We start from the raw sequence: 22,323 nt of genomic DNA, 5'->3' as shown, positions 1-22,323 counted from the left end.
CAAAAATAGCCTGAGATGTGTGTAAGCGTGTTGCTTCCCCAGCACTCTCCACTTAATAGCAATTTTTCAATCTTCTGACAGTGGGCTCCAGTTGAGGAACCAAGCACTGCGTATGGAAAACTGTCCCGAGCACATGAATGTTGATGCTCCAGCATATTGTAGAGTGGAGGAGTTTAGATTTGCACTTTAGATCTCCAGTTTAGTAAGCTTCCACTCTTTGTAATTATTTGGTTGAATACTTCCCAGGGGGGAAGAAAAAGGAAGGCAATCTTGAGCCCAAGTCACCATAACCCAATCTCCAAGGAACAGTGTATGGCTTGGAGGAGCTGAAGTGTAGAGGAAAAAAACATTAGAAGTGCCATGGGGACATGCTTGGGATAGCGCATTAAAGAGTATTTGCTTTTCTTGTTGCCTGCTCCCAGTGGTGCGAAAATAGTTGTGGTGTTGTAAGTTGTGTTGTTCAGGGGCGAGTCGAGCAGAATACAACATTTTAAAAATAGCTGAACTACCCATTAATGCACACACACTGCATGTACAGTATTCATTAAGTAAAAGAGGGCAGAAAGTAGATTTTTCATCTGCTATTTTAGTTACTGTAAAAACTAATGTAGGAAGGTCTGTCACCAACGTTCCCCTTAAGCTGCGCGGTTGCGCAGTGCTCCAGGGATCCCGCGCGGCTGGCTTTTCAATGCAAAAAACGCGCATGCGCGGTATTTTGAAGGGGCCGCACAGCGCCAAGAAAAATTACAGGGAATATTGTCTGTCACTAAATGTAATTAAAAAAAAAAAAACTATTCGGCTAGCATCCGCAGATTCACAGATTCTGCCCAGCAAGGGGACAAGCTTCTAAACTTCCTCAGTAGTGATGAAATCCAACTAGTTTATGCACCTTGATTTCTGCTTTCAGATTTTCAGTTCACATAACAATGTCAACAACACATTGAGCCAATTTTTCAACCTGAAAATCTAAGAAGGATGGTAGAGAGATGGGCTTTCATACTGCCAAAGAAGTTTGAGATTTTTCTACCTCGCTGGGCAGATTTATGTTAACAGATGTTCATTGTTGGGTCTTCCGTAATGGATGCTCATTGGAGTGCAAGTACAGGAAACTCTCTATTTACCGGCACCTAAATAACCGGAAATCTCTGTTAACCGGCAAAATTCAGGAGTAGGTTCAGGTAAGTTTTACTTCATATTAGTGGCCATTCCTGGATCTGTGGCCGGGGTTCCTGCACCTGTCGCTATGCAACAGGGACGCCTGGATCTGTGGCCGTGTACGGGGCTCTCGAACCTTTTACTATACCTCGCTGTAATCCGGACTTTTTGATAAACCGGCACCACGTCGGTGCCGGATAAAAAAAGAGTTTCCTGGATTATTGAGTCTTAAGTGTCGAGCATAAGGTGTGGTGTTGTCACTCCTACAATGCAAGTAATGATATGCAAATAGATCATACAATTTTGTTCTCATTCAGAGAACCATTACCATTTTAACTCCTTGAAATTGGAACCGAGTGATCCAGTGGGTTAGCCGATTGTCCTTTTACCTCTGAAGCCTCTTAAACCAATGGAGAGTAAAATTGAGCGAGTTATATAACAGGTGGCAGATCTCCCGTGGAAGTGGAAAGTTCCGCCTAATGAGTCTCTCTTTCCCCCATGGCTCTGAAGGTTCCATGTGAAATAATGGCTTGGAATTTGCGGTTGTAATGACGGCGAGACTGTCCGCGTTTGCCTTCATTACTCTAAAACTGACAGCAATTTCTGGAGTCTGCACTTGCGCATTTAAAAGCGAAAATCCTGAAGTTGCTGTCAGTGATACCCTGCTCCTCCACAGGGGGCGGTGTTGCAGTCATGGCAGATGGAATCAATTAGAAATCACTAGATTGCCGTGAACTTCCACTTTTTGCGCACTGTTCTCCCGATTAAAAACCTTGGAAATAGTTAAACCTTGTTGAATGAGGTGTAACTGAATTTGTAATGGCATACTAAGTCATAATGCTGCTGAACAACCTCTGGCCCTGAAAAACTAATTTTATATTGTAGAGTCTCATTTCCTCCATTCCATGGTAAACTTCCATAGATTTTTGAAATAAAATTATTTTTTATTTTTTTTTAAGTTTTTGATAATTTAGCTTCTACTTTAATCCCATGTGTATGTCCCAGTCTTTATTTCGCTTTCTGTAAAATTATAAAAAGTGAATGATAAAACCTGCTCATTACTTTCTGGTTTGCTGGCTGTGAGAGTTCTTTAATGTGATTGGCTGCTTGGCCTGCTTGATGACATCACTGTTACTGGATGCCAAAGATCCCCTATAGATGGCGCCAGAATGAAATGAATGTCTGAAAAGGTGAAATCGACGCCACAGAGCCTGCTAAAAGTTTGCGGGCAGCTTTCGTCACTTTGCCGCTGACCGCAAAATCCGATCCATTGTATTATCGTAATGTAGCCACGGTAATTGCGCCTTAGCAAACTGCTGATTGAATGCCTGACATCTCTGGGAATGACAAATGGCTAGTGTTAATTGCCTATTCTAGACGGTTGCCCACAATAACCGTGAGCAATATAAGTTGTGAGGACTGTATCAGCATCAAGCACTCAAAGGTCAGCTATAGCACAGCCAGATGCAGAAGAAAGCTCTGCCCCAGTATTGTGCATCAAACAACCACAGCACCCCCTATTGCAGCAATGTGGCATTTTTCCATTTCCCATGCCAACCATTGTGTGTCAGTTAGTTCTGAGTTGGGGATAGTTTTGTGCTGTAGACTCGTGCTCAAAAGGAACTGTACTGAGACTGTCCAAACTCATTTTCACATAGGGCCCTTACTGGAGACTTTCATTCCATCAGTCTTCGCTGGATTTGTACCCAGGTTGAAAAGGTGAATGGTGACTGGCTAAACTACTGCACCACTCTGTATCCCAGGCAGTAATTCGGTGTGAACAAAACTGCTCCCGTTTTTGTCATTTGCACCCAACAGTTTAAAATAGAAACATCAAGTTCTTGTGCATTGCATTTCAAGTCTGTATGTTTCGGTACTAGTGGTAAGATGAGACAATCTGGTAGGTTAAGGGTGACAAAATAGAATTTCTGTTTCAAGGCAGAAATTTCTGAAATGTGAATTTCTGGTGATCCAGCAATGATACATAGGACCTGAGGTGAAATGATATTTGTAATTGGATGCAAAATGCAGTAGTACTTGACCCACTATCACAAACTGCCATTGTATGTCTTCTAAATGTTTGACGAATTATAAGTGCATAAAATTGAGATGCTCACATATAACATCACATAATACACTTAATATTTAACAGGTGTTGTGGAATTCTGCAACCACTGAGTTCATAGTATGTCCCTGGAATTGGAGAGTACACCATATGTGATTCCATCCCTGAACACTTTCAGCTCTCTGCGGTTCTACTCATAGATGAGCCCAGAGATGCATTTGATATCACATTGGCAAGCTAGACATCGGCTGACTGTTTTGGTAATACCCTGGATGTTATTGCAGAACACTTGACAATGGTGCATTGCCAATTTTTTGCCTCCTTTACCTCTGCAAGACGTGATGGTTGTTCATCTAAATTGCAATTACCTGCAGCCTAGGTGTTGCAGGCAGCACTTCTTCATGGATCTGGAGGCCGTGGGTGAAAGCCCAAGTGCTGCCTGTTTTGAATTGATCTGCATAGCTTGTAGTGAATTTAGTTCTGGGTCAGGCCTCCATTAGAATTCTTTCTACGAGTGCCTAGGTTGGTGAGGAATCGAGAGCTCCTCTTATTAAATTAAAATGAAAATGTACTGATTGTAATTAGTTGACAAAAATACTTTTGAGGTAATCACATTAAAATCTGCAGCCTGCTGCTAAATTGCTGCCTCCCCCTCCACCCCTGCCCATAAACAACCTTTGAGATGGGACTTAAGGTCTGTAACAAAGAATTTGTGAAAACTAATTCAGTCGGACAACCAGCTGGGTTGTGTTTGTTTCCAGTGCAATATTTCATGGAACAGATTTGGCAAATTGAATGTATAACTTTTCTTTCTCGACAGGTTCTGGTGTAGAATGCCCTGTGTGTAAAGAAGATTACAGTGTTGGAGAAACTGTGAGGCAACTTCCGTGCAACCATTTATTCCACAATGATTGTATAATACCGTGGCTAGAAATGGTAAGTAACAATACTACTTTCAGCTCACGTGTTCCAGTGAACAGATTTATATACTCAGACTTGCAGAGGATCAGTGCAGTTTTCCTGTTGGCATCAAAAATGATGTACCTGTCTATTTATAGGCTACAAATCCAAGGAAACTTTTTTTTTGTCTCGCTGGGTCAGCTGATCCTATAAATTTTCATTTACTATGAGGCTGCGGGATTAATCCTTCAGGGTCTGTAGAAATTGTAACCCATATACAGGAAACTTTGTGTTATCCGGAGGCTAAATGTCCGGCAAGCTCGAGCCACCGGCAAAAATCAGGAGCCGTTTTGTTAGGTTTTTTTTTTCTTCTCGTGGCTTTTTTTTCCAACAGTCAGGCTCTGCAAAGTCTCTCTGAAGCTGTTGCTAAGCGACAGACGCTTCCAAGGTACGGCCAACTGTTTAGAAGCTGTTGCTAAGCAACAGTGTTTGTTGCCAGATACAGAGCTCTCCGTATGCTTCAACATTAACGCTGGTTTGTCCGGCAGTTTTGAGGGAACAGCAACAGCTAGGTCCCGTCGGTGCCGGATAGCACAAAGTTTCCTGTAAGCGTATTTTTAAATAAGGGAATTCAAAGAGCTGATCAGTAATTTTTATTTGTATTGTGCTTATTATACACTCATCTCAACTACAGCATTGTATTTTTACAGGGTTTTTTCCCCTGGTTTGTCCACTGGTTTGCTCCCTTTCCCTTTTTTTCTTGATGTCTTTAGCCCCTTTGCTGGGGATCCACAAGAGGCAGGCATTATTCAGTACCTTGTCCAAGTAGCTTTCCTTCATGTGTGAGCCTAGAAATTATTAGCAAAATTTGAGAGCGCACGGAATTTGAAGTAACCTTGTGACACAGGTTGGTAACTTATTGGGAGTTAGGAGACAGAGTAAGGTTTAAGGGAACATTCTCTGATTGGCGGGATGTGAGAAATTGCATTCCCCAGGGTTCTGCACTGGGGCTTCAGCTTTTCATCATGTATATTAATGACGTGGATGCAGGAATAGAGGCCTAGAAATTCAGTGGGCTTTGCGCCCAGTTTTCACCCAAAGAGGGCTTTTGCACCACTTGCTGAGCTTTCGCCGATATTCAGCGCTGCGGTAATGGCGGCGTTAGCCAGTAGCGCTGCGCCGCCACCGATGACGTCATCGGTGTGCGCAGTGCCCCGCTACCGGCCCGACCACCATATTGAGTTGCGGCCGCCTCTTCCGCAGCGGCCGCAAACAGCGATCAGAAAACGGGGCCGTACTGTAGCGTTAGTGGGGCGAGTTAAGGCGGATATGCGGCCGGCTGCTTTTTCGGCGGCCGCCTGCCCGCACCTCCTTCCCCGGCCTCCTCCCACCCCCCCCCCCCCCCCCCGCGGCATTGCCAGCTGTTTTCCGGGAGCCCGACACTTCTCCGTGGTGCCGGGCTCATTTGCCGGCACTAGCAAGCGGCGATCTCGCTGTTGCAGGCACCTCCCCCTTAAGAGAGGGAGGAAGGCCTGCAGTACCGCAGCCTGCTGCTCCGCAGCGGGTGGCGCTGCGGCACCTAGCGCGCCGATATTCAGTTTCAGCGCCCCAAGCGGGGACGCCGAAACCCTTGAATAGCGGCCGGCTTCGACGTGGGGCGCTGAAACTGAATTTCCGGCGGGCGCAAGTGGCTCCGCGCGCAGCGGTAACTTCTGGGCGCAAGCGAGCTGGCGGGCCCAAACTGAATTTCTAGGCCAGAGAGTTGTATATCCAAGTTTACAGATGACACTTAGTTCGGAGTCACAGTAAGTTGTGTATCTGGGAGCAGAGAGTTACAATAGGACAGAAACAGACTAAGTGAGTGTGTAAAACTATGGCCAATCGAGTTCAATGTGGGGAAGTGTGAGGTCATCCACTTTGGATCCGAGAAAGATGAATCGCAATATTTTCTTAATGGTGAGAGACTAGGGAGGAGCAAAGCGATTTGAATGTCTGTGCACAAATCACTAAAAGCTAGCAAAAGTGATGAAGTGATGGATGGTTCAGTGACAGTGTTTTTTCACACCCTAAGTGGAGGTACTGCATTCAGTTTTAGGCACTAAACCTCAGGAATGATATATTTATCTTGGAGGAGGTACAGTGTAGATTCACCAGAATTCGAGCATAAGAATTAGGAGCAGGAGTAGGCCATACGGCCCTTCGAGCCTGCTCCACCATTCAATAATATCATGGCTGATCTTCGACCTCAACTCTACTTAGAGAATTCTAAGGTAGAGAATTCCTAAAATTCACAACCCTCCGAGTGAAGAAATTCCTCCTCATCTCGGTCTTAAATGTCCGACCCCCTTATCCTGAGACTATGCCCCCTGGTTCTAGACTCTCCAGCCAGGGGAAACAACCTCTCAGCATCTACCCTGTCAATCTCCCTTAGAATCTTATGTGTTTCAATGAGATCACCGCTCATTTTTCTAAACTCGAGAGAGTATAGGCCCAATCTGTTCCAATCTCTCCTCATAGGACCACCTTCTCATCCTAAGGATCAATCTAGTGAACCTTTGATGCACCGCCTCTAAGGCAAGTATGTCCTTTCTCAGATAAGGAGAACAAAACTGTGCACAGTATTCCAGGTGTGGTCTCACCAAAGCCTATACAATTGTAGTAAGACTTCCTTACTCTTGTACTCCAATCCCCTTGCAATAAAGGCCAACATGCCATTTGCCTTCTGAATTGCTTGCTGTCCCTGCATACTAACTCTGTTTCCTGTACAAGGGTACCTAAATCTCTCAACGGCAAATTTGAATAGTTTCCCACCATTTAAAAAATGTTGTATTTTTCTATTCTTTCTACCAAAGTGAATAACCTCACATTTCCTCACATTATACTCCACCTGCCACCTTATTGCCCACTCACTTAACCTGTCTATATCCCTTTGCAGGCTCTTTGTGTCCTCCTCACAGCTTGCTTTGTATCGTCAGCAAACTTGGATACATTGCACACGGTCCCTTCATCTAAGTCATTGGCCCGTAATTTCCGATAGGAGGCTTCCCGCGTGCGGAGGCCTCCTATCGGGGGAAAAAAATCTACGAACTTACCTGAGGGCTCCCGAGGTCCGGACACTTCCGATCCTGGGCCTCTCCACAATCGAAATGCGCAGGGCCCTCGTATCCCAGGGGCGCAGGTGGTTCGCAAGCCTCCCTGGGATCACATGGGCCAGGCCAGCCAAAAGGAGAAGGGAATCTCCCTTCATACTTTTGACGGGTCTATCTGTCAAAAGTATGAATGGAGATCACCCCAAAAACACAAAACATTAAAAAAAAATCACGTTTTTAAAATTACATTAAATTAAATATTAAACAAAAATGTAATTTTTTGAAAAAAATAATTTAAGTTTTTTACAGGGCTAAAAATAAACTTGCCTTTTTTTTAAAAGTATTTTTAAATTATAAATGAGTGGGAAAATTTTTTATTTCTTAAACTTTTTTAAACTCTTATGCTGGTAAAAGCAGGCCTTACTCCTGCTTTTACCAGGTGTAAGATTTCTACGGGTTTTCAGCGGGCGGAGGTTCTGCAGAAAGCGGAACTCTCCACCCGCAGAGGCCCTTCTCCAGGGCAGGCGTCCGATCTGTCAAGAGCATGCTTGACAGATCGGAAATGCCGGATTTCAGCGCATGTGCTTCGCATGCCTGAAACTGACATTTCCGATGACCCTATGGGTGTGTACACAGCCTGTACACACCCATAGACATCGGAAAATACGGGCCATTAATATAGATTGTAACTAGCTGAGGCCCAAGCACTGATCCTTGTGGCACCCCACTAGTTACAACCTGCCAAACGGAAAATGATCTGTTTATCTCTACTCTCTGTTTTCTATCCGTTGATCAATCCTCTATCCATGCTAATATATTACCCCCAACCCCATGAGCCTTTATCTTGCGTAGCAACCTTTTATGTGGCGCCTTTTGGAATTCCACTTATATTACATTCACTGGTTTCCCTGCTAGTTACATCCTCAAATAACTCGAATAGATTTCCCTTTCCTAAAACATGTTGGCTCTGCCTAAGAATGATACTGGAGCTCAGAGGGTTAAGTTATGAGGACAGATTACATAAACTTGGTTTGTATTTCTTTGAGTTTAGAAGGTTGAGGCGTGATCTAATTGAGGTGTTTTAAATTATAATGATTCGATAGGGTAGATACAAAAAAACTTTCCCTGGTGGGGGAATCTAGAAGAAGGGGACAGCGTCAGCTGTGGCTCAGTTAGTAGCACTCTTGCCTCTGAGTCAGAAGGTTGTGGGTTCACGTCCCACTCCAGGGACTTCAGCACAAAAATCTAGGCTGATACTCCAGTGTAGTACTGAGGGCGTGCTGCATTGTCGGAGGTGCCGTCTTTCGGATGAGACGTTAAACTGAGGCCACGTCTGCCCTCAGGTGGACATAAAAGATCCCATGGCACTATTTTGAAGAAGAGTAGGGGAGTTATGCCCAGTGTCCTGGCCAATATTTACCATTCAATCAACATCACTAATACAGATTATCTGGTCATTATCACATTGCTGTTTGTAGGAGCTTGCTGTGCACAATTGGCTGCCGCGTTTCCTACATTGCAACAGTGACTGCACTTCAAAAGTACTTCATTGGCTGTAAAGTGCTTTGCGACATCTTGTGGTCGTGAAAGGCGCTATAGAAATGCAAGTCTTTTTATCTTAGAATTAGATCTAGGCCATTGAGGAGTAAAATCAGGAAACACTTTTTCACACAAGATGGTCGCAATTGGAAAGCTGCCTCCCCCACAAAAGGCTGTGGCTACTGGGTCAATTAAAATTTTCCAAGATTAAGATCGATTTGATTTTCGTTAGGTATGGGTATCAAGGGTTCTGGAGCAAAGGTGGTTAAATGGAGCTGAGGTACAGATCAGCCATGATCTACTGTAATTGAAAGGCAGAATAGGCTCAAGGGGCTGAATAGCCTACTCCTGTTCCTATGTTTCTTGACTTAGATTGCGAGAGCATTGCAGTGAACATTGATTCTGTCCTTGCCTAATGTTCAAACTGCCTCTTCCAACAGGGGTTGTTGGATAGCGATCAGGAACTGAAGCCCTTACATTTTTTTTCTTCTTGCTTTCCCCTCGCCCCCCCCCCCCACTCACTATAGAGGATGTTCTCCAGGTAAATGGGCAATGCAAAGCATGTGTTCTGCTTCCGCTAGAGCTGTACTTTCTATTATAATACTCACAGCAGTTAGCTTTTCTTTGCTCGAGCATTTCACTAGGGAGCAAACTGTCCATCCTTCCTTCACTTGAGTGAAATGCCTTGTTTAGTGAACTTGGTGATCTCACTTAGTGATCAAGACCTAAAGAAAGGTTGTCAGACCCATGTATTAATCACCACTGGGTAACAAACCAAGATGACCGGTGCAAAAATTAGAAGAGCCAACTGCTGTCATAATATTTAGTTTATTTGGTGTCTGGAATGAGGGACTTCAGCTATGTGGAGAGACTAGAGCGACTGAGGTTGTTCTCCTTGGAGCAGAGAAGGTTAAAGGGAGATTTAATAGAGGTGTTCAAAATCATGAAGGGTTTTGATAGAGTAAATAAGGAGAAACTGTTTCCAGTAGTAGAAGGGTCGGTAACCAGAGGACACAAATTTAAAGTAATTGGCAAAAGAACCAGGGGCGAGATGAGGAGAATTTTTTTTACACAGCGAGTTGTTATGATCTGGAATTCACTGCCTGAAAGGGTGGTGGCAGCAGATTCAGTAATAACTTTCAAAAGGGAATTAGATAAATAATTGAAGGGAGGCAATTTACAGGGCAATGGGGAAAGGACCGGGGAATGGATCTAATTGGATGGCTCTACCAAAGAGCTGGCACAGGCACGATGGGCTGAATGGCCTCCTTCAGTGCTGTATCATTCTATGATTCTATGAATGTATGTGTGGTGTCTCATTATTTACTTCTGGGGCTCGCATGCATGTTGGCCTCTCTCTTTTTCAGGGGGGCGGGAATGGTGCACGCGAGCCTGGTAGCGGGTGGCGCGATGGGGACGTGGAGCTCCTGCCGTTAAGACCGTGCGCGTGTGTGTGCATGTGTGTTCACTTATTGTGCACAACTAACTGGAAATTCAGTTGTGCACACTACAATACTGAATCTGTTGGTAAAAACAGTTATGTTTGTTTCTTACCAAGTAGGCCAAAATGAGGGTATTATTGTGATATACTGCTAATTGACCTTCACTTGAATTTAAAAACATTAAAAGTGATGCAGATTTGGCAACTAAAAATAAACAAATTAGTTATGTATTTAACATATTAAATCTGTTCTCTGCCAAATATAATTTCTATATTGCAGTGGGTGGAAAGAAAAGACTTCCGCTCCCACAAATTATACTATTAAATATTATAAATAAACTGGATTCTGCATGTTAATATTCTTCACATATCTGTAGCCTGGCTCCGACTGTAGCTTTAATGTTGGTTGGTAATCTTTTGTACTGACTGGAAAGAGGATCGGTCCTGATCACGCTGACTGTTAATGTTGAACCGGGAGAGAAAGAATGCAGTTAGTGACAGCACTCAGAGTAGTTGGAGAAAAGCCTTTAGTAGGCTATGGAAAGCGGGAAGGCAGAGGGAATTACAGAGGCATGATTATTGATGAACCACCAGCGGAATGCTGAGGATTGGGAAGTATGAGGATAGCAGTGTCAGAGGAGCGAAGGTGTGAGTGGGCTGCAGCTTACGAAGGTAGATTTTTATTCATTCCTGGGATGTGGGCATCACTGGCGAGGCCAGCATTTATTGCCCATCCCTAATTGCCCTTGAAGGTGGTGGTGAGCCGCCGCCTTGAACCGCTGCAATCCCTGTGGTGAAGGTGCTCCCATATTGCTATTAGGGAAAGAGTTCCAGGATTTTGAACCAGTGACGATGAAGGAACGGCAATCTATTTCCAAGCCAGGATGGTGTGACTTGGAGGGGAACTTGGAGGTGATGGTGTTACCATGCGCCTGCTGCCCTTTTCCTTCTAGGTGGTAGAGGTCGCGGTTTTGGAAGGTGCTGTCAAAGAATCCTTGGCGAGTTGCTGCAGTGCATCTTGCAGATGGTACACACTGCAGCCACAGGAGGGAGTGAATGTTTAAGGTGATAGATGGGGTGCCAATCAAGCGGGATGCTTTGACCTGGATGGTGTTGAGCTTTTTGAGTGTTGTTGGAGCTGCACTCCTCCAGGCAAGTGGAGAGTATTCCATCACACTCCTTACTTGTGCCTTGTAGATGGTGGAAAGGCTTTGGGGAGTCAACAGGTGAGACACTTGCTGCAGAATACCCAGCCTCTAACTCACTCTTGTAGCCATGGTATTTATGTGGCTGGTGCAGTTAAGTTTCTGGTCAATGGTGACCCCCAGGATGTTGTTGGTGGGGCATTCGGCGATGGTAATGCCATTGAATGTCAAGGGGTGCTGGTTAGACTCTCGCTTGTTGGAGATAGTCATTGCCTGGCACTTGTGTGATGCGAATGTTGCTTGCCACTTACCAGCCCAAGCCTGAATGTTGTGAAGGTCTTGCTACATATGATCATGGACTGCTTCATTATCTGAGGAGTTGCAAATGGAACTGAACACTGTGCAATCATCAGTGAACATCCCCATGTGATGGAGGGAAGGTCATTGATGAAGCAGCTGAAGATGGTTGGGCCTAGGATACTGCCCTGAGGAACTCCTGTAGTGATGTCCTGGGGCTGTGATGATTGGCCTCCAATGACCACAACCATCTTCCTTTGTGCTAGATATGACTCCAGCCAGTGGAGAGTTTTCCCCCCTGATTCCCATTGACTTCAATTTTACTAGGGCTCCTTGATGCCACACTCTGTCAAATGCTGCCTTGATGTCAAGGGCAGGCAGTCACCCTCACCTCACCTCTGGAATTCAGTTCTTTCGTCCATGTTTGGACCAAGGCTGTAATGAGGTCTGGAGCCGAGTGGTCCTGGTGGAACCCAAACTGAGCATCAGTGAGCAGGTTATTGGTGAGTAAGTGGCACTTGATAGCACTGGGGGGGCAACTTTGAGAGAGTAACCGGGGGCTGAACACAGATGTTAGATTGTTATGTCCCTGCATGCATCATCCACTCCAGACTTCTTCTCACTCCTGTTCCTTCCATTCCACAATTGATTGATGCAATTGAGGGCAGAAGTATAATGGCTGGAATTCTCTACCTAATGTCCTCTGCCGGGCCACCTCACTCCCTGCTTTCAAAAACTTGCTCAAAATTCTATTCTTTGGTGCCTTTGTTCCCCTACCCTAGCTTCTCCATTTCATTTCTTTTTCCCCATGCTATCCATTATATTCCCTCTGTCATCATTGTAAAGAGCACCCTTGAGATGGATTTTGCAAGTGAGAAGCACAATATAAATGCACGCTGTTGAACTTTGTTCCCAGAATGATTGTAATAAAATTGATTTTTTTTTTAATGGTCAAATGAAGCAGAACGTGTCAATCAAAAAGGAAAAAAATTGCAAATGCTGGAAATCTGAAATAAAATTCGAAAATGCTAGAAATGCACAGCAAGTCAGTCAGCACCTGTAAAGAGAAAAGACCATTATGACATTTTGGGTGCGTGCCCTTCTTCAGAGTGGGTATTTTCTACTGCCACAGCACGTTTTATAAAACATTTCTCTCTCTTCACTCCTAGCATGACACCTGCCCAGTGTGTCGAAAAAGCTTAAGTGGGCAAAACACAGCAACAAATCCTCCTGATTTATCGAGGATGAACTTTTCTTCATCATCCTCCTCCTCCTCTGCCTCAAGTTCACCAAGTAATGAGAACTCAACAAACAATTCCTGAATTTAGAGAAGAAACATCTAGGGTTACTGTTTTCATACGCAACAGTGTTTGATGACTACCGTGAAACATTTTATAATTTAAATTATTGTATTATGCATGGCTCAAAGAAAGCCAGAGTAAATCGAGTTTCTTAACAAAGAACTCTTTTCTAAAATCTCAACTCGAACATGAATACCCACATTTTTTTTTTTTTTTTCCAGACTGCAAGATTTGTTTTATAGATTTAACTTCTGGGACCGATTTAAAACTTTTTTTCTTATCGACGAGCTGCTATGTTCATTTTATTTCATCTCACTGGGGGTGGAAAAGCCCCGTGTGCACATTGCTGTAATCGCACTGCTGTGAATTATCTTAAGCAGTGGAGGATGTCTGCTGTTCCTTTCTTCACAAATATATTTAAATCTTTAACCATTGTAATGTGTTTTAAGATTAATGCAGCTGTTGAACTCTGGGTATTTTCATTCAGTTTTACAGTCCTGAATTTTGTTTTTCTCCTACTGAAAGGGATTATATCTTTTTTTCTTGCTTTTTTTCCCCCCCCTCCGATTGGCCATTTTATAGATACTGTGGAAAGCTTAATGACAGCCAACATCCTCCCATTTTTGTTTAATAGAAAGTGGGGGGCTGTTTGCTTCAAATCAAAGGACTGGGGGTGGGAGGTGGGGGCTAAAAAAATATATTTGAAAATTTATCTTAAAGCATTGAAGTGGTAATTGATTACATGCCTGCTTTAAAAAAAATCTTTTTTTTTAAACAACCATTCCTTGTGTTGAATCTGAAAATATTTGAATCATGGAAGATGTGCAATGCCTCTACTGACCTAATTGGAGCGGTTTAGGATGCAGTCCAGCAGCATTTCTTTATCCGCAGCTGAGCTGTCAGTCACCAGTCACTTCCTGTTTAAAAAAAGCCGGATTGGCTCACTGCAAAGCATTTTGTAAAACTGGGTTTCCTGGCGAGACATGAAATCTGAAGATGTGCCCAAAGGTATGCTTGTCAGTAGGTAACATGCAGTGCATAGAAATGTGATGCAAGCAAATAACTAGTAAACTTGTGGCATTTACTGAGTCTGTTTAATACAGTGTCGCCATCAGTTGTATACAAGTCAGTGAATAATCATTTTTTTATTTTTTAAAGTGTTGTCCTCCTTGACTTTGCATATGAACAGCATTTCTTCTAGTAAAGGGGCAAACCTAAATGATCAATGATGTGAAACATTATTTCCAACTTTGATAATTATAATGACGGAAGCTTTTCTTCCTTAAGAAACTTACATTTTTTTCCACTGACTTTTTAAAAAATAAACCTGTATATCTATACTTCAGCGATACATAACTTGCAGGTTAAGAGAAATGTCTTTTAGTGTATAGTTAATGAGGCTGATTAAAGTGATTTGAAGTGTATTTGTGCTTTTAACGGAGAAGGTAAGGGTGTACCGTCAGTGTAAAGTAAGGAGCGGGTAAGGGGGAAAATATGTTTGTAGTTTGCAATTCCATGTCTGTCTCTTACACTTGTCTTAAGCTTGCTTTATTAAAATCGATACTGAGAGATTTCCTTTGATTTTTTGCTATGCTCCCTGGAGATCTGGAATCCCGGTCTTGAAACTTACAACAAAATCACTTGGTTCACATCAGCAATGGCTTGTTAGTGAATGAGCTTCAGCTGGCCCGCACAGATGTGTGTGCTCTTCAGTTGCAGATGTCTGTCGGGAAGCATTTGAATCTGAAAGCTATACGATCAGCTGAGTAAACACATCTGGGACCTGAAGTGATGAGACTCAGTAAAGCTGGAGAAATTGCATGAAGTTTTAAATCGATTACTGGAGAAGAGGTTTTTTTTCTTAGATTTGATTAGATGGCGCAGTACTTTACCTAGAATACAAACTTCATAATGTGCCCCCGGACAATCTTAAAAGAAGTGCAATATATGCATTAACAAATGTGTATATGAATATACCTGCATATTATTGGGTTATGGTGTATGCAAGAACTTGATTCCATGTCTGAATTTTAAAACAATCCCTGAGGCAAAAATTTTTTCACTACTACGATGTTGACTGTGGTGGTGATTTGGAGATGGAGATAAATCTGCTTTCAGTACATGTGAGGATTTGGTTCTTGGTAACCATTGCAAGTATTCCGTGGCTGGCACTGATTTAACATGTACCCCCTCCCCCCCCCCCCCCCCCAAGAAACAGTTAGAAGTAGATTCTGCCAACTTTCACTCAGAGATGATAGCAGTCACACAAAAATGGGAAAGTCACCATCAAATTTGATTTCTGAATTTTGTGTTGTCTCGCAACTGTTGTATTACCCACTGACAAGTATATCAATGCATGGATTTCTGCTCCAGACTAAAGTATGTACAAAATAGCTTTGGTGCCCTGAATATTGCCAGGTATCTGAAAAAATGTTTTGACACCAATAAGTTTTTTTTGTTCGGGGGGGGGGGGGGAATATATTTTAAAATTTATATTCTGCATTCAGCACCTTTTTTTTGTTTGAACTATTTAGTTGATTTAAAAATAACTTTTTCCCTTCGGCTACTGGCCATGGTTTTGAGGTCATTTTGAAGATGCATTGCACAATGGTAGTAGATTGGCTGTTTTAGGTACAGTATAATTAAAAAAATAAAGACTTGCTTACCACCTTGTGTTTTTTTTCTTAAAATGAAAGGATTGCCTTCTCTTTTACTATGTCTAATGTTCAGTGAAGCATCGGGGCTAATTGACATCTGCTATGTTCATTTACAAACCTGCCTTTTTTTTTCCTGTTGTCTTTCCCTTTTTTCTTGTTCCTCGTCCCTAAATTTCACACTGGTCCTCGAGCAGCAGCACCTTCATGTTAACTGAAGTAGGATAACCTCTGTGCTTAACGCTGAACCTTACGGGTGATTACTGTTGAGATTCAGAAGACTGAAGTTGTGCAATTCATGTAAAGAAACACACGGCCATTTTGACATTGGGTACTGACCTCTCATTGGGGTGCATATACGTTTAGATTAAGGCCCAGTTAGAGGCCATGCAGCCTGGCACTGTTCCAGTATGTGCTTTCCACAAAAAGATGGGCATAATTTAAAAAGTACGGCGTAACATGGAAGTGGAGATAAATTCTCTCAAAACAATGGGTTTTTTTTTCCATTCAGTCCTAAGACTTTACAGTAAATCATCAACCATCTGTATTTATGTAATGACCTAATTACTCCCACCCCCAAAAGAACCAGGCCCGTCTGATAGATGACTATCTTGAGTAGTATTTAATGTGAGTGTGTTCATTTTCCCACCTCGGTAAATTATTTTTCCATCTTTCATAGTTTGAATAATTGGAATTGCAACCCTGATCTGCAAAGACCGTAATATCCAATCGGATGAATCAGTTTGCAAGATTGTATTGTTTAACTGAACAAACCTGTGTAACTATCTGAGAGCTGTTCTTCAGCAATTGCAATATTTGAAATGAGACACAATAAAATAAATGGAAACCCAGATCACTCATTCCTATGTTATGCTGACATCAAAGCTTTCCTTTTCAATCATCTCCACAATCTTGCTTCTTTTCTTTTTAATTTTCCTGTTAAATCATGAAGGGTTTCCTACTGAGATGCACTGCATTGCATTCTGTTCCATGCACATAGAAATGCAGTTTAATTGCAACAAATCCTTAGTAGAAAACAAAGAGACCAGTAACTCTGCACTTCCGTAACCTGATGAACTGACTTGCCAGCGTTTTTACTGTATATGTAAATATTGTGTAGGGACACTATAGGATCGTAATCGGGATTACTGGTGTATGGAAACAATCACCAAACTGGGAGCAAGTCCATGGCATGATGCTCCTAATGTGGAGAAGGTAACTGCAATACTTGTAAATGTATTATAAATATAGCAGTTTCAATTAATAAAATGGTTAAAAATTTAAATATTTATGGGAAATTATTTTTGTATAAATGCATGTTTTGTTCCAGCATGACTGCTGCAGTGGAAGTGCTAGTGTGACGTGTACAATGCCACAGTGAATAGCAGGAAAGTGTTTCTCACCCCCCACGTCTACCAAGGCATGTTGACCGGCTGTTCGACTATTGGGCCATTTTAAATTCTGTTCTTAGACCCACCATTCTCATGTGCAGTTCCAGCAGTGGTCTCTGGGGAGGATTAAAAGGGCTGCTCCCATTGCACCCTACCCCTGCCACCTGAGCGATACTTGAGACCAAGGCCACTCATGGTAAATTTAACAGACCAGGAAACTTGGGACCTTAGTCGTTTTTCTTTTGCTAATTTATCTCCTTTGTCTCTCTGCACGAATCAACAAAACTAAATCCCTCATAGGGTTTGAGGGATTGTAAGATTGCTTTTTTTTTTAAGGCAAACTTCCCAAAACAGTTTATTAAATCTGTTTCTAAGCATTTGGAAAAATCCTGAGGAGATGGCTCGTTCTCTGGTTTACTGCATGCTGTCACTCCAATGCAACAGCGCCACCTTGTGCAAAAGTGAAGTACATCATTTGCAAACAATCATTTATGGGTTTTGGCATTTTTATGATTATAGGTTGTCCTGTGATTTTGAATTCAATAATAATGCACCTTTATCAAGTTGAAACACCTTGGTGCTTTACTCAGTGAATTACTTTTCAAATGCAGTGCCTGTTGTGTAGTACAGGTGAACAATTGGACCAATTTACCAGAGCCAATAAGGTGGGAAGCATAGCATTGGGAGGCTTTATCCAAAAATCATTAATAATGATCGTGTTCTAGAGACTTCTGTAATTCCAGAAAGCTCAAGGCTGGTGGTTACTAAAATGTTCTAATCTTCACATTCCCTTACTTAATTCATCTGTAACTACACCCGATAGTTTTACATTTTCTTCAGACATTTAAAAAAAACTACCTTTAAAAAAAGACTACCTTTAAAACTTTAAGAAATTCATCAATATTAGCTTGAATTCACACACTCCTTTATAAAGCCCAAATTAGCTCAAAAATTCTCCAGTTCGTTTTGTAGCACAGCTGCACCATTAAGTTGTGTAAGTGGAGCAGTTTATTCTTGACCTTCTCTCCAGCAAGGTGATGAAAAGTGCTCGTACAGAAAAATCTCAGCCAATGGTTGTACACTAAAAGAAATAACAAAATCTTAGTCCAGAAAATCAATCCCACTTGAGCTGGTACCTAGCTTTGCATATATTTCTAAAATGAACTGTTGAGAGTAATTTAAGCGGGTTCCTACCAGCATCTGTGTGTCTTATGAAAGTTCGGAGTCATATTCCTACAAAAGATTATAGATAGCAACAAAATTGTCAATTTTTTAATAAAGTTATGTAAAATAATGTTAAGACCAGATAAACTCGAGGCAGCAATATTAAAGCATCAGAAGGCAGAGGTGCTGAAATAAATTCTTTATAATATTCTTCACAGATGAAGACTCCTGTCAATTTAGCTTTGGCATGTACTATATGGTGAAAATCAGCAAGGCATGCACTACGAAGAAACTGGGTGGATTAAATGTATCCAAGGCACCTGTCCTGCAAAAGTAATGAATGGGGGAACAAGCAAGGCTCTAGCATTAATATTTAATACAGCAATGTTACAAAACTAATTTGGGTATGATAATGACATTTTGAGCCAATTTGGGTTTTATAAAATGTTAGGTGGCGGTGAGCCGCCGCCTTGAACTGCTGCAGTCCGTGGGGTGAAGCTACTCCCATAGTGCTGTTAGGTAGGGAGTGCCAGGATTTGGACCCAGCGGCGATGCAGGAATGACGATATATTTCCAAATCAGGATGGTGTGTGACTTGGAGGGGAACTTGGAGGTGGTGGTGTTCCCATACGCCTGCATCACTTGTCCTTCCAAGTGGTAGAGGGTTTTGGAGGTGCTGTTGAAGAAGCCTTGGCAAGTAGTGGCACCTTTTGATGGTCACTATAAAACCGGAAGTTAACTCTAAATCAGACTACTGCAGTTTAATGGTGGCTTGTACTTGTGACCATTGTATCAGTGGAGTGCAACTGGTACAGGTTGGTTGCTGACTATATGCCTCCAGAAACAAAACTTCTGGTCTTCACATGGATAGATATTTTTACAATGCACATCTCTTTTTTTTTGTCCTTCACGTTGATGGATTTAAGAAGTGTCCAAAATAGTTTCACTCTTGCGTTTTCCTCAAATAAAAAGTTCAAAGTGAAGTATATAAGTATATTTGAGTACATTCATATAATTTCTTTTTTAAAAGGAACTATTGATTTATTTCTTCAGACTGTTTTATGGCACTGTATAATTCTTCCAGTCTTTTTATACATGCATTTCTGGTGATGTGGCGATAATTTTTACAAATGTTATCTGTCCAAGAACAGGTGTATTATGAAAGGGACATCCAGTACTGAAAGAGAAAAACCAGTCACTTTCTGCAGTTTTGTCAGATTTTAATTGCACTGGCCATCGGAGCAGGGAACACTTTCATCTCGCTGGTTGAGCTGGAAAAGAGCCAAGTGACAAAGGTTGGTGTATGTTGCACAAAAAAAGAACTTGCTTCAGCTGTAAGCTGCTGCCTTTCGTTTTATATACTCTTTTTGTAGGTCTTAATCCTAAATATAAGTAACCCGAGGTTGTAAATAGTTTAACCTTTTTGTGACCTTTAATATCTCTGGTGGGGAAACAAGATGCGTATCTGCATTTCTGCATGAACATGGTTTTTTTTTGGAGGGAGGATGAAATAATAATGTGCAGGAATTGATTAAAAAGGTAACGCCTGGTTTTAGTTTATTCAGACCAGAAAAGGCTTCCCCCACCCCCCCCCCCCCCCCATTCCTCAACATACAGGGGGCTACGTGACCACCACGCCACACGACCATGTTAGAGTGGCATTTGCGGTCAAAAGGAGCGGCAGATTGCAAACCCACTTAAAGAAATGCTTCTGTTTATTTTAGGATCAATGTGTGTAAGTTTAAATTGTAACTTGTATATACCAACAGGTTACAATTTAAACCATGCCGGTCTGGAACTGCTGTTTGACAAGGTAACTGATCTCAGAAATTAGCTGCATTGCATGTGGTGGTGTACTGTAAGAGCATAAGAAATAGGAGCAGGAGTCGGCCATTTGGTCCCTCGAGCCTGCCCCGGCGTTCAGTAAGATCATGGCTGATCTGATCTTGGCCTCAACTCCACTTTCCCGCCCGCTCCCCATAACCCTTGACTCCCCTGTAGCTCAAGTATCTGTCTATCTCCGCCTTGAATATATTCAATGACCCAGCCTCCACAGCTCTCTGGGGTAGAGAACTCCAAAGATTCACGACCCTCAGAGAAGAAATTTCTCCTCCTCTCTGTTTTAAATGGGCGACCTCTTGTCCTGAAACTGTGCCCCCCTAGTTCTAGATTCCCCCACGAGGGGAAACATCCTCCTGTCAAGCCCCCTCAGAATCTTATGTTTCAATAAGATCACCTCTCATTCTTCTAAACTCCAATGTGTATAGGCCCAACCTGCTCAACCTTTCTTCATAAGACAACCCCTTCATCTCAGGAATTAACCTCGTGAACCTTCTCTGAACTGCCTCCAATGCAAGTATATCCTTCCTTTAAATAAGGAGACCAAAACTGTACGCAGTACTCCAGGGGTGGTCTCACCCTGTACAGTTGTAGCAAGACTAACCTACTTTTATACTCCATCCCCCTTGCAATAAAGGCCAACATTTCATTTGCCTTCCTAATTACTTGTTGTGCTTGCATGCTAACTTTTTGTGTTTCATGTATAAGGACCCCCAGGTCCCTCTGTACCCAGCATTTTGTAGTCCCCCTCCATTTAGATAATATGCTTTTTTATTTTTCCTACCAAAGTGGATAACCTCACATATACCACATTATACTCCATCTGCCACATTTTTTGCCCACTCACTTAACCTATCTATATCCCTTTGCAGACTTTTGCGTCCTCCTCACAACTTGCCTTCCCACCTATCTTTGTATCGTCAGCAAATTTGGCTACAGTACACATGGTTCCCTTCATCCAAGTCATTAATATAGATTGTAAATAGTTGAGGCCCCAGCACTGATCCCTGTGCCACCCCACTAGTTACAGTTTGCCAACCGGAAAATGACCCATTTATCCTGACTCTCTGTTTCCTGTTAGTCAATCCTCTATCCGTGGTAATATATATCCCCAACCCCGTGAGCTCTTGTGCAGTAACCTTCTATGTGGCACCTTATCGAATGCCTTCTGGAAATCCAAATACACGACATCTACTGGTTCCCCTTTATCCACCCTGCTCGTTACATCCTCAACTCTTGTGTAACACACTCTTTCCGGCGGTAACCTCAACAGGAGGCCGGAGCTCGCGTCTGAAGGATCAGTGCGACATTCTTGGGCAATGTGCTGTTGGGGATCATTTTGTGACAGCTCCTGGGTTTTGCTGGGCCAGGAGGTATCGAGTCCACTGATGGCCCTTGTAGGGTTGGAGCATTGTCCATTGTGGCACATTGGGAAGCATATATTTGTCCACGGCTCCCCTCTTTCTCGGACGTTCGTCTGGGTTGTGTGTGAGGTCCACCAATGGGTACCAGACCACCTTCACTATCTTTCACCCTGATGTTTTCTGTGTGGAGGATTGTGCTCCACCATAGTGCTAGAGGGGGATGGGGACGGGGATGCACCATCTTGCAACTAGCAGTGACAGTGCACTAGCCTGCATATCGCATAAGGGATTCACTCCCTGGTGAGTGGCTCTTAAAGCACAGGCTCCGATCTGGAGGGACTGTGACTGGAAACACCACATAAAGACTGTGGCATAGATGCATAAGAAATCAATTGCAATAAAAAATTTTAAAAAGGGAAACATGAATCTCTTGGTCATGAGTTTACTGGTGTATATCATGCAGCATTGCACACCGATTGACGTCCCACTCCTGGTAATTAAAATACTTGCGGCGAGCGCAGGCAATGGCAGCGCTGCCGACCTGCCCCATATGGTGGCAGCTGCGTTCCTTGCCGGAGGTGTGCGGAAGCGAGGCGGTCGCCATTTCTTCCCCCCTACAAGACCGGCCTGAACAGCCGCCGTTAAAGCATCAAATTTCTAGGCCTATATTTGTTAGGCCTCCAAAGAGTTTAATGCAATAAATTTGTTCTGTTTTCCTTTTATTGTAATTAAAAACAGTAAAAATATGTTTCCGCGCAGAGATTGGACCGAATATTCACTTTGCACAGACCCTCATTGTGATGGTGAAAATGGGTGGGTATTTGGGTGTCACAACATTTTGAAATGCAATAGCCTGACTTTTCTTTTGGTGGTCATAGGCTTTGTGTGAATTTCAACCCCGATGATCCGAGAGCAACAGACTTTGCAGGATCACATTGTAGGTGTATAGTAAATGAGAGCATCCTTTTGATATTGCTGC

General features: G+C 42.7%; 1 protein-coding gene across 1 annotated transcript in view; it reads left to right on the top strand.

Annotated features, from left to right (window-relative positions):
* Positions 1-16,871, top strand: part of rnf126 (ring finger protein 126) — a 61,185-nt gene extending 44,314 nt beyond the window's left edge. Inside the window, exons 8-9 of the mRNA XM_086004600.1 lie at positions 4,041-4,156; positions 12,801-16,871. Coding sequence (XP_085860726.1) covers positions 4,041-4,156; positions 12,801-12,953 — 269 coding nt within the window. The 3' untranslated portion in view covers positions 12,954-16,871. The remainder of the gene's footprint in view (positions 1-4,040; positions 4,157-12,800) is intronic.
* The last annotated feature ends 5,452 nt before the right edge of the window (positions 16,872-22,323 follow it).

The sequence above is a fragment of the Somniosus microcephalus genome, chromosome 13, assembly GCF_052327205.1.
Source record: "Somniosus microcephalus isolate GS21.2 chromosome 13, FLI_Smic_1.0, whole genome shotgun sequence".
NCBI classification, from domain to species: domain Eukaryota; kingdom Metazoa; phylum Chordata; class Chondrichthyes; order Squaliformes; family Somniosidae; genus Somniosus; species Somniosus microcephalus.
This window is presented reverse-complemented; position numbering and strand designations above follow the sequence as displayed.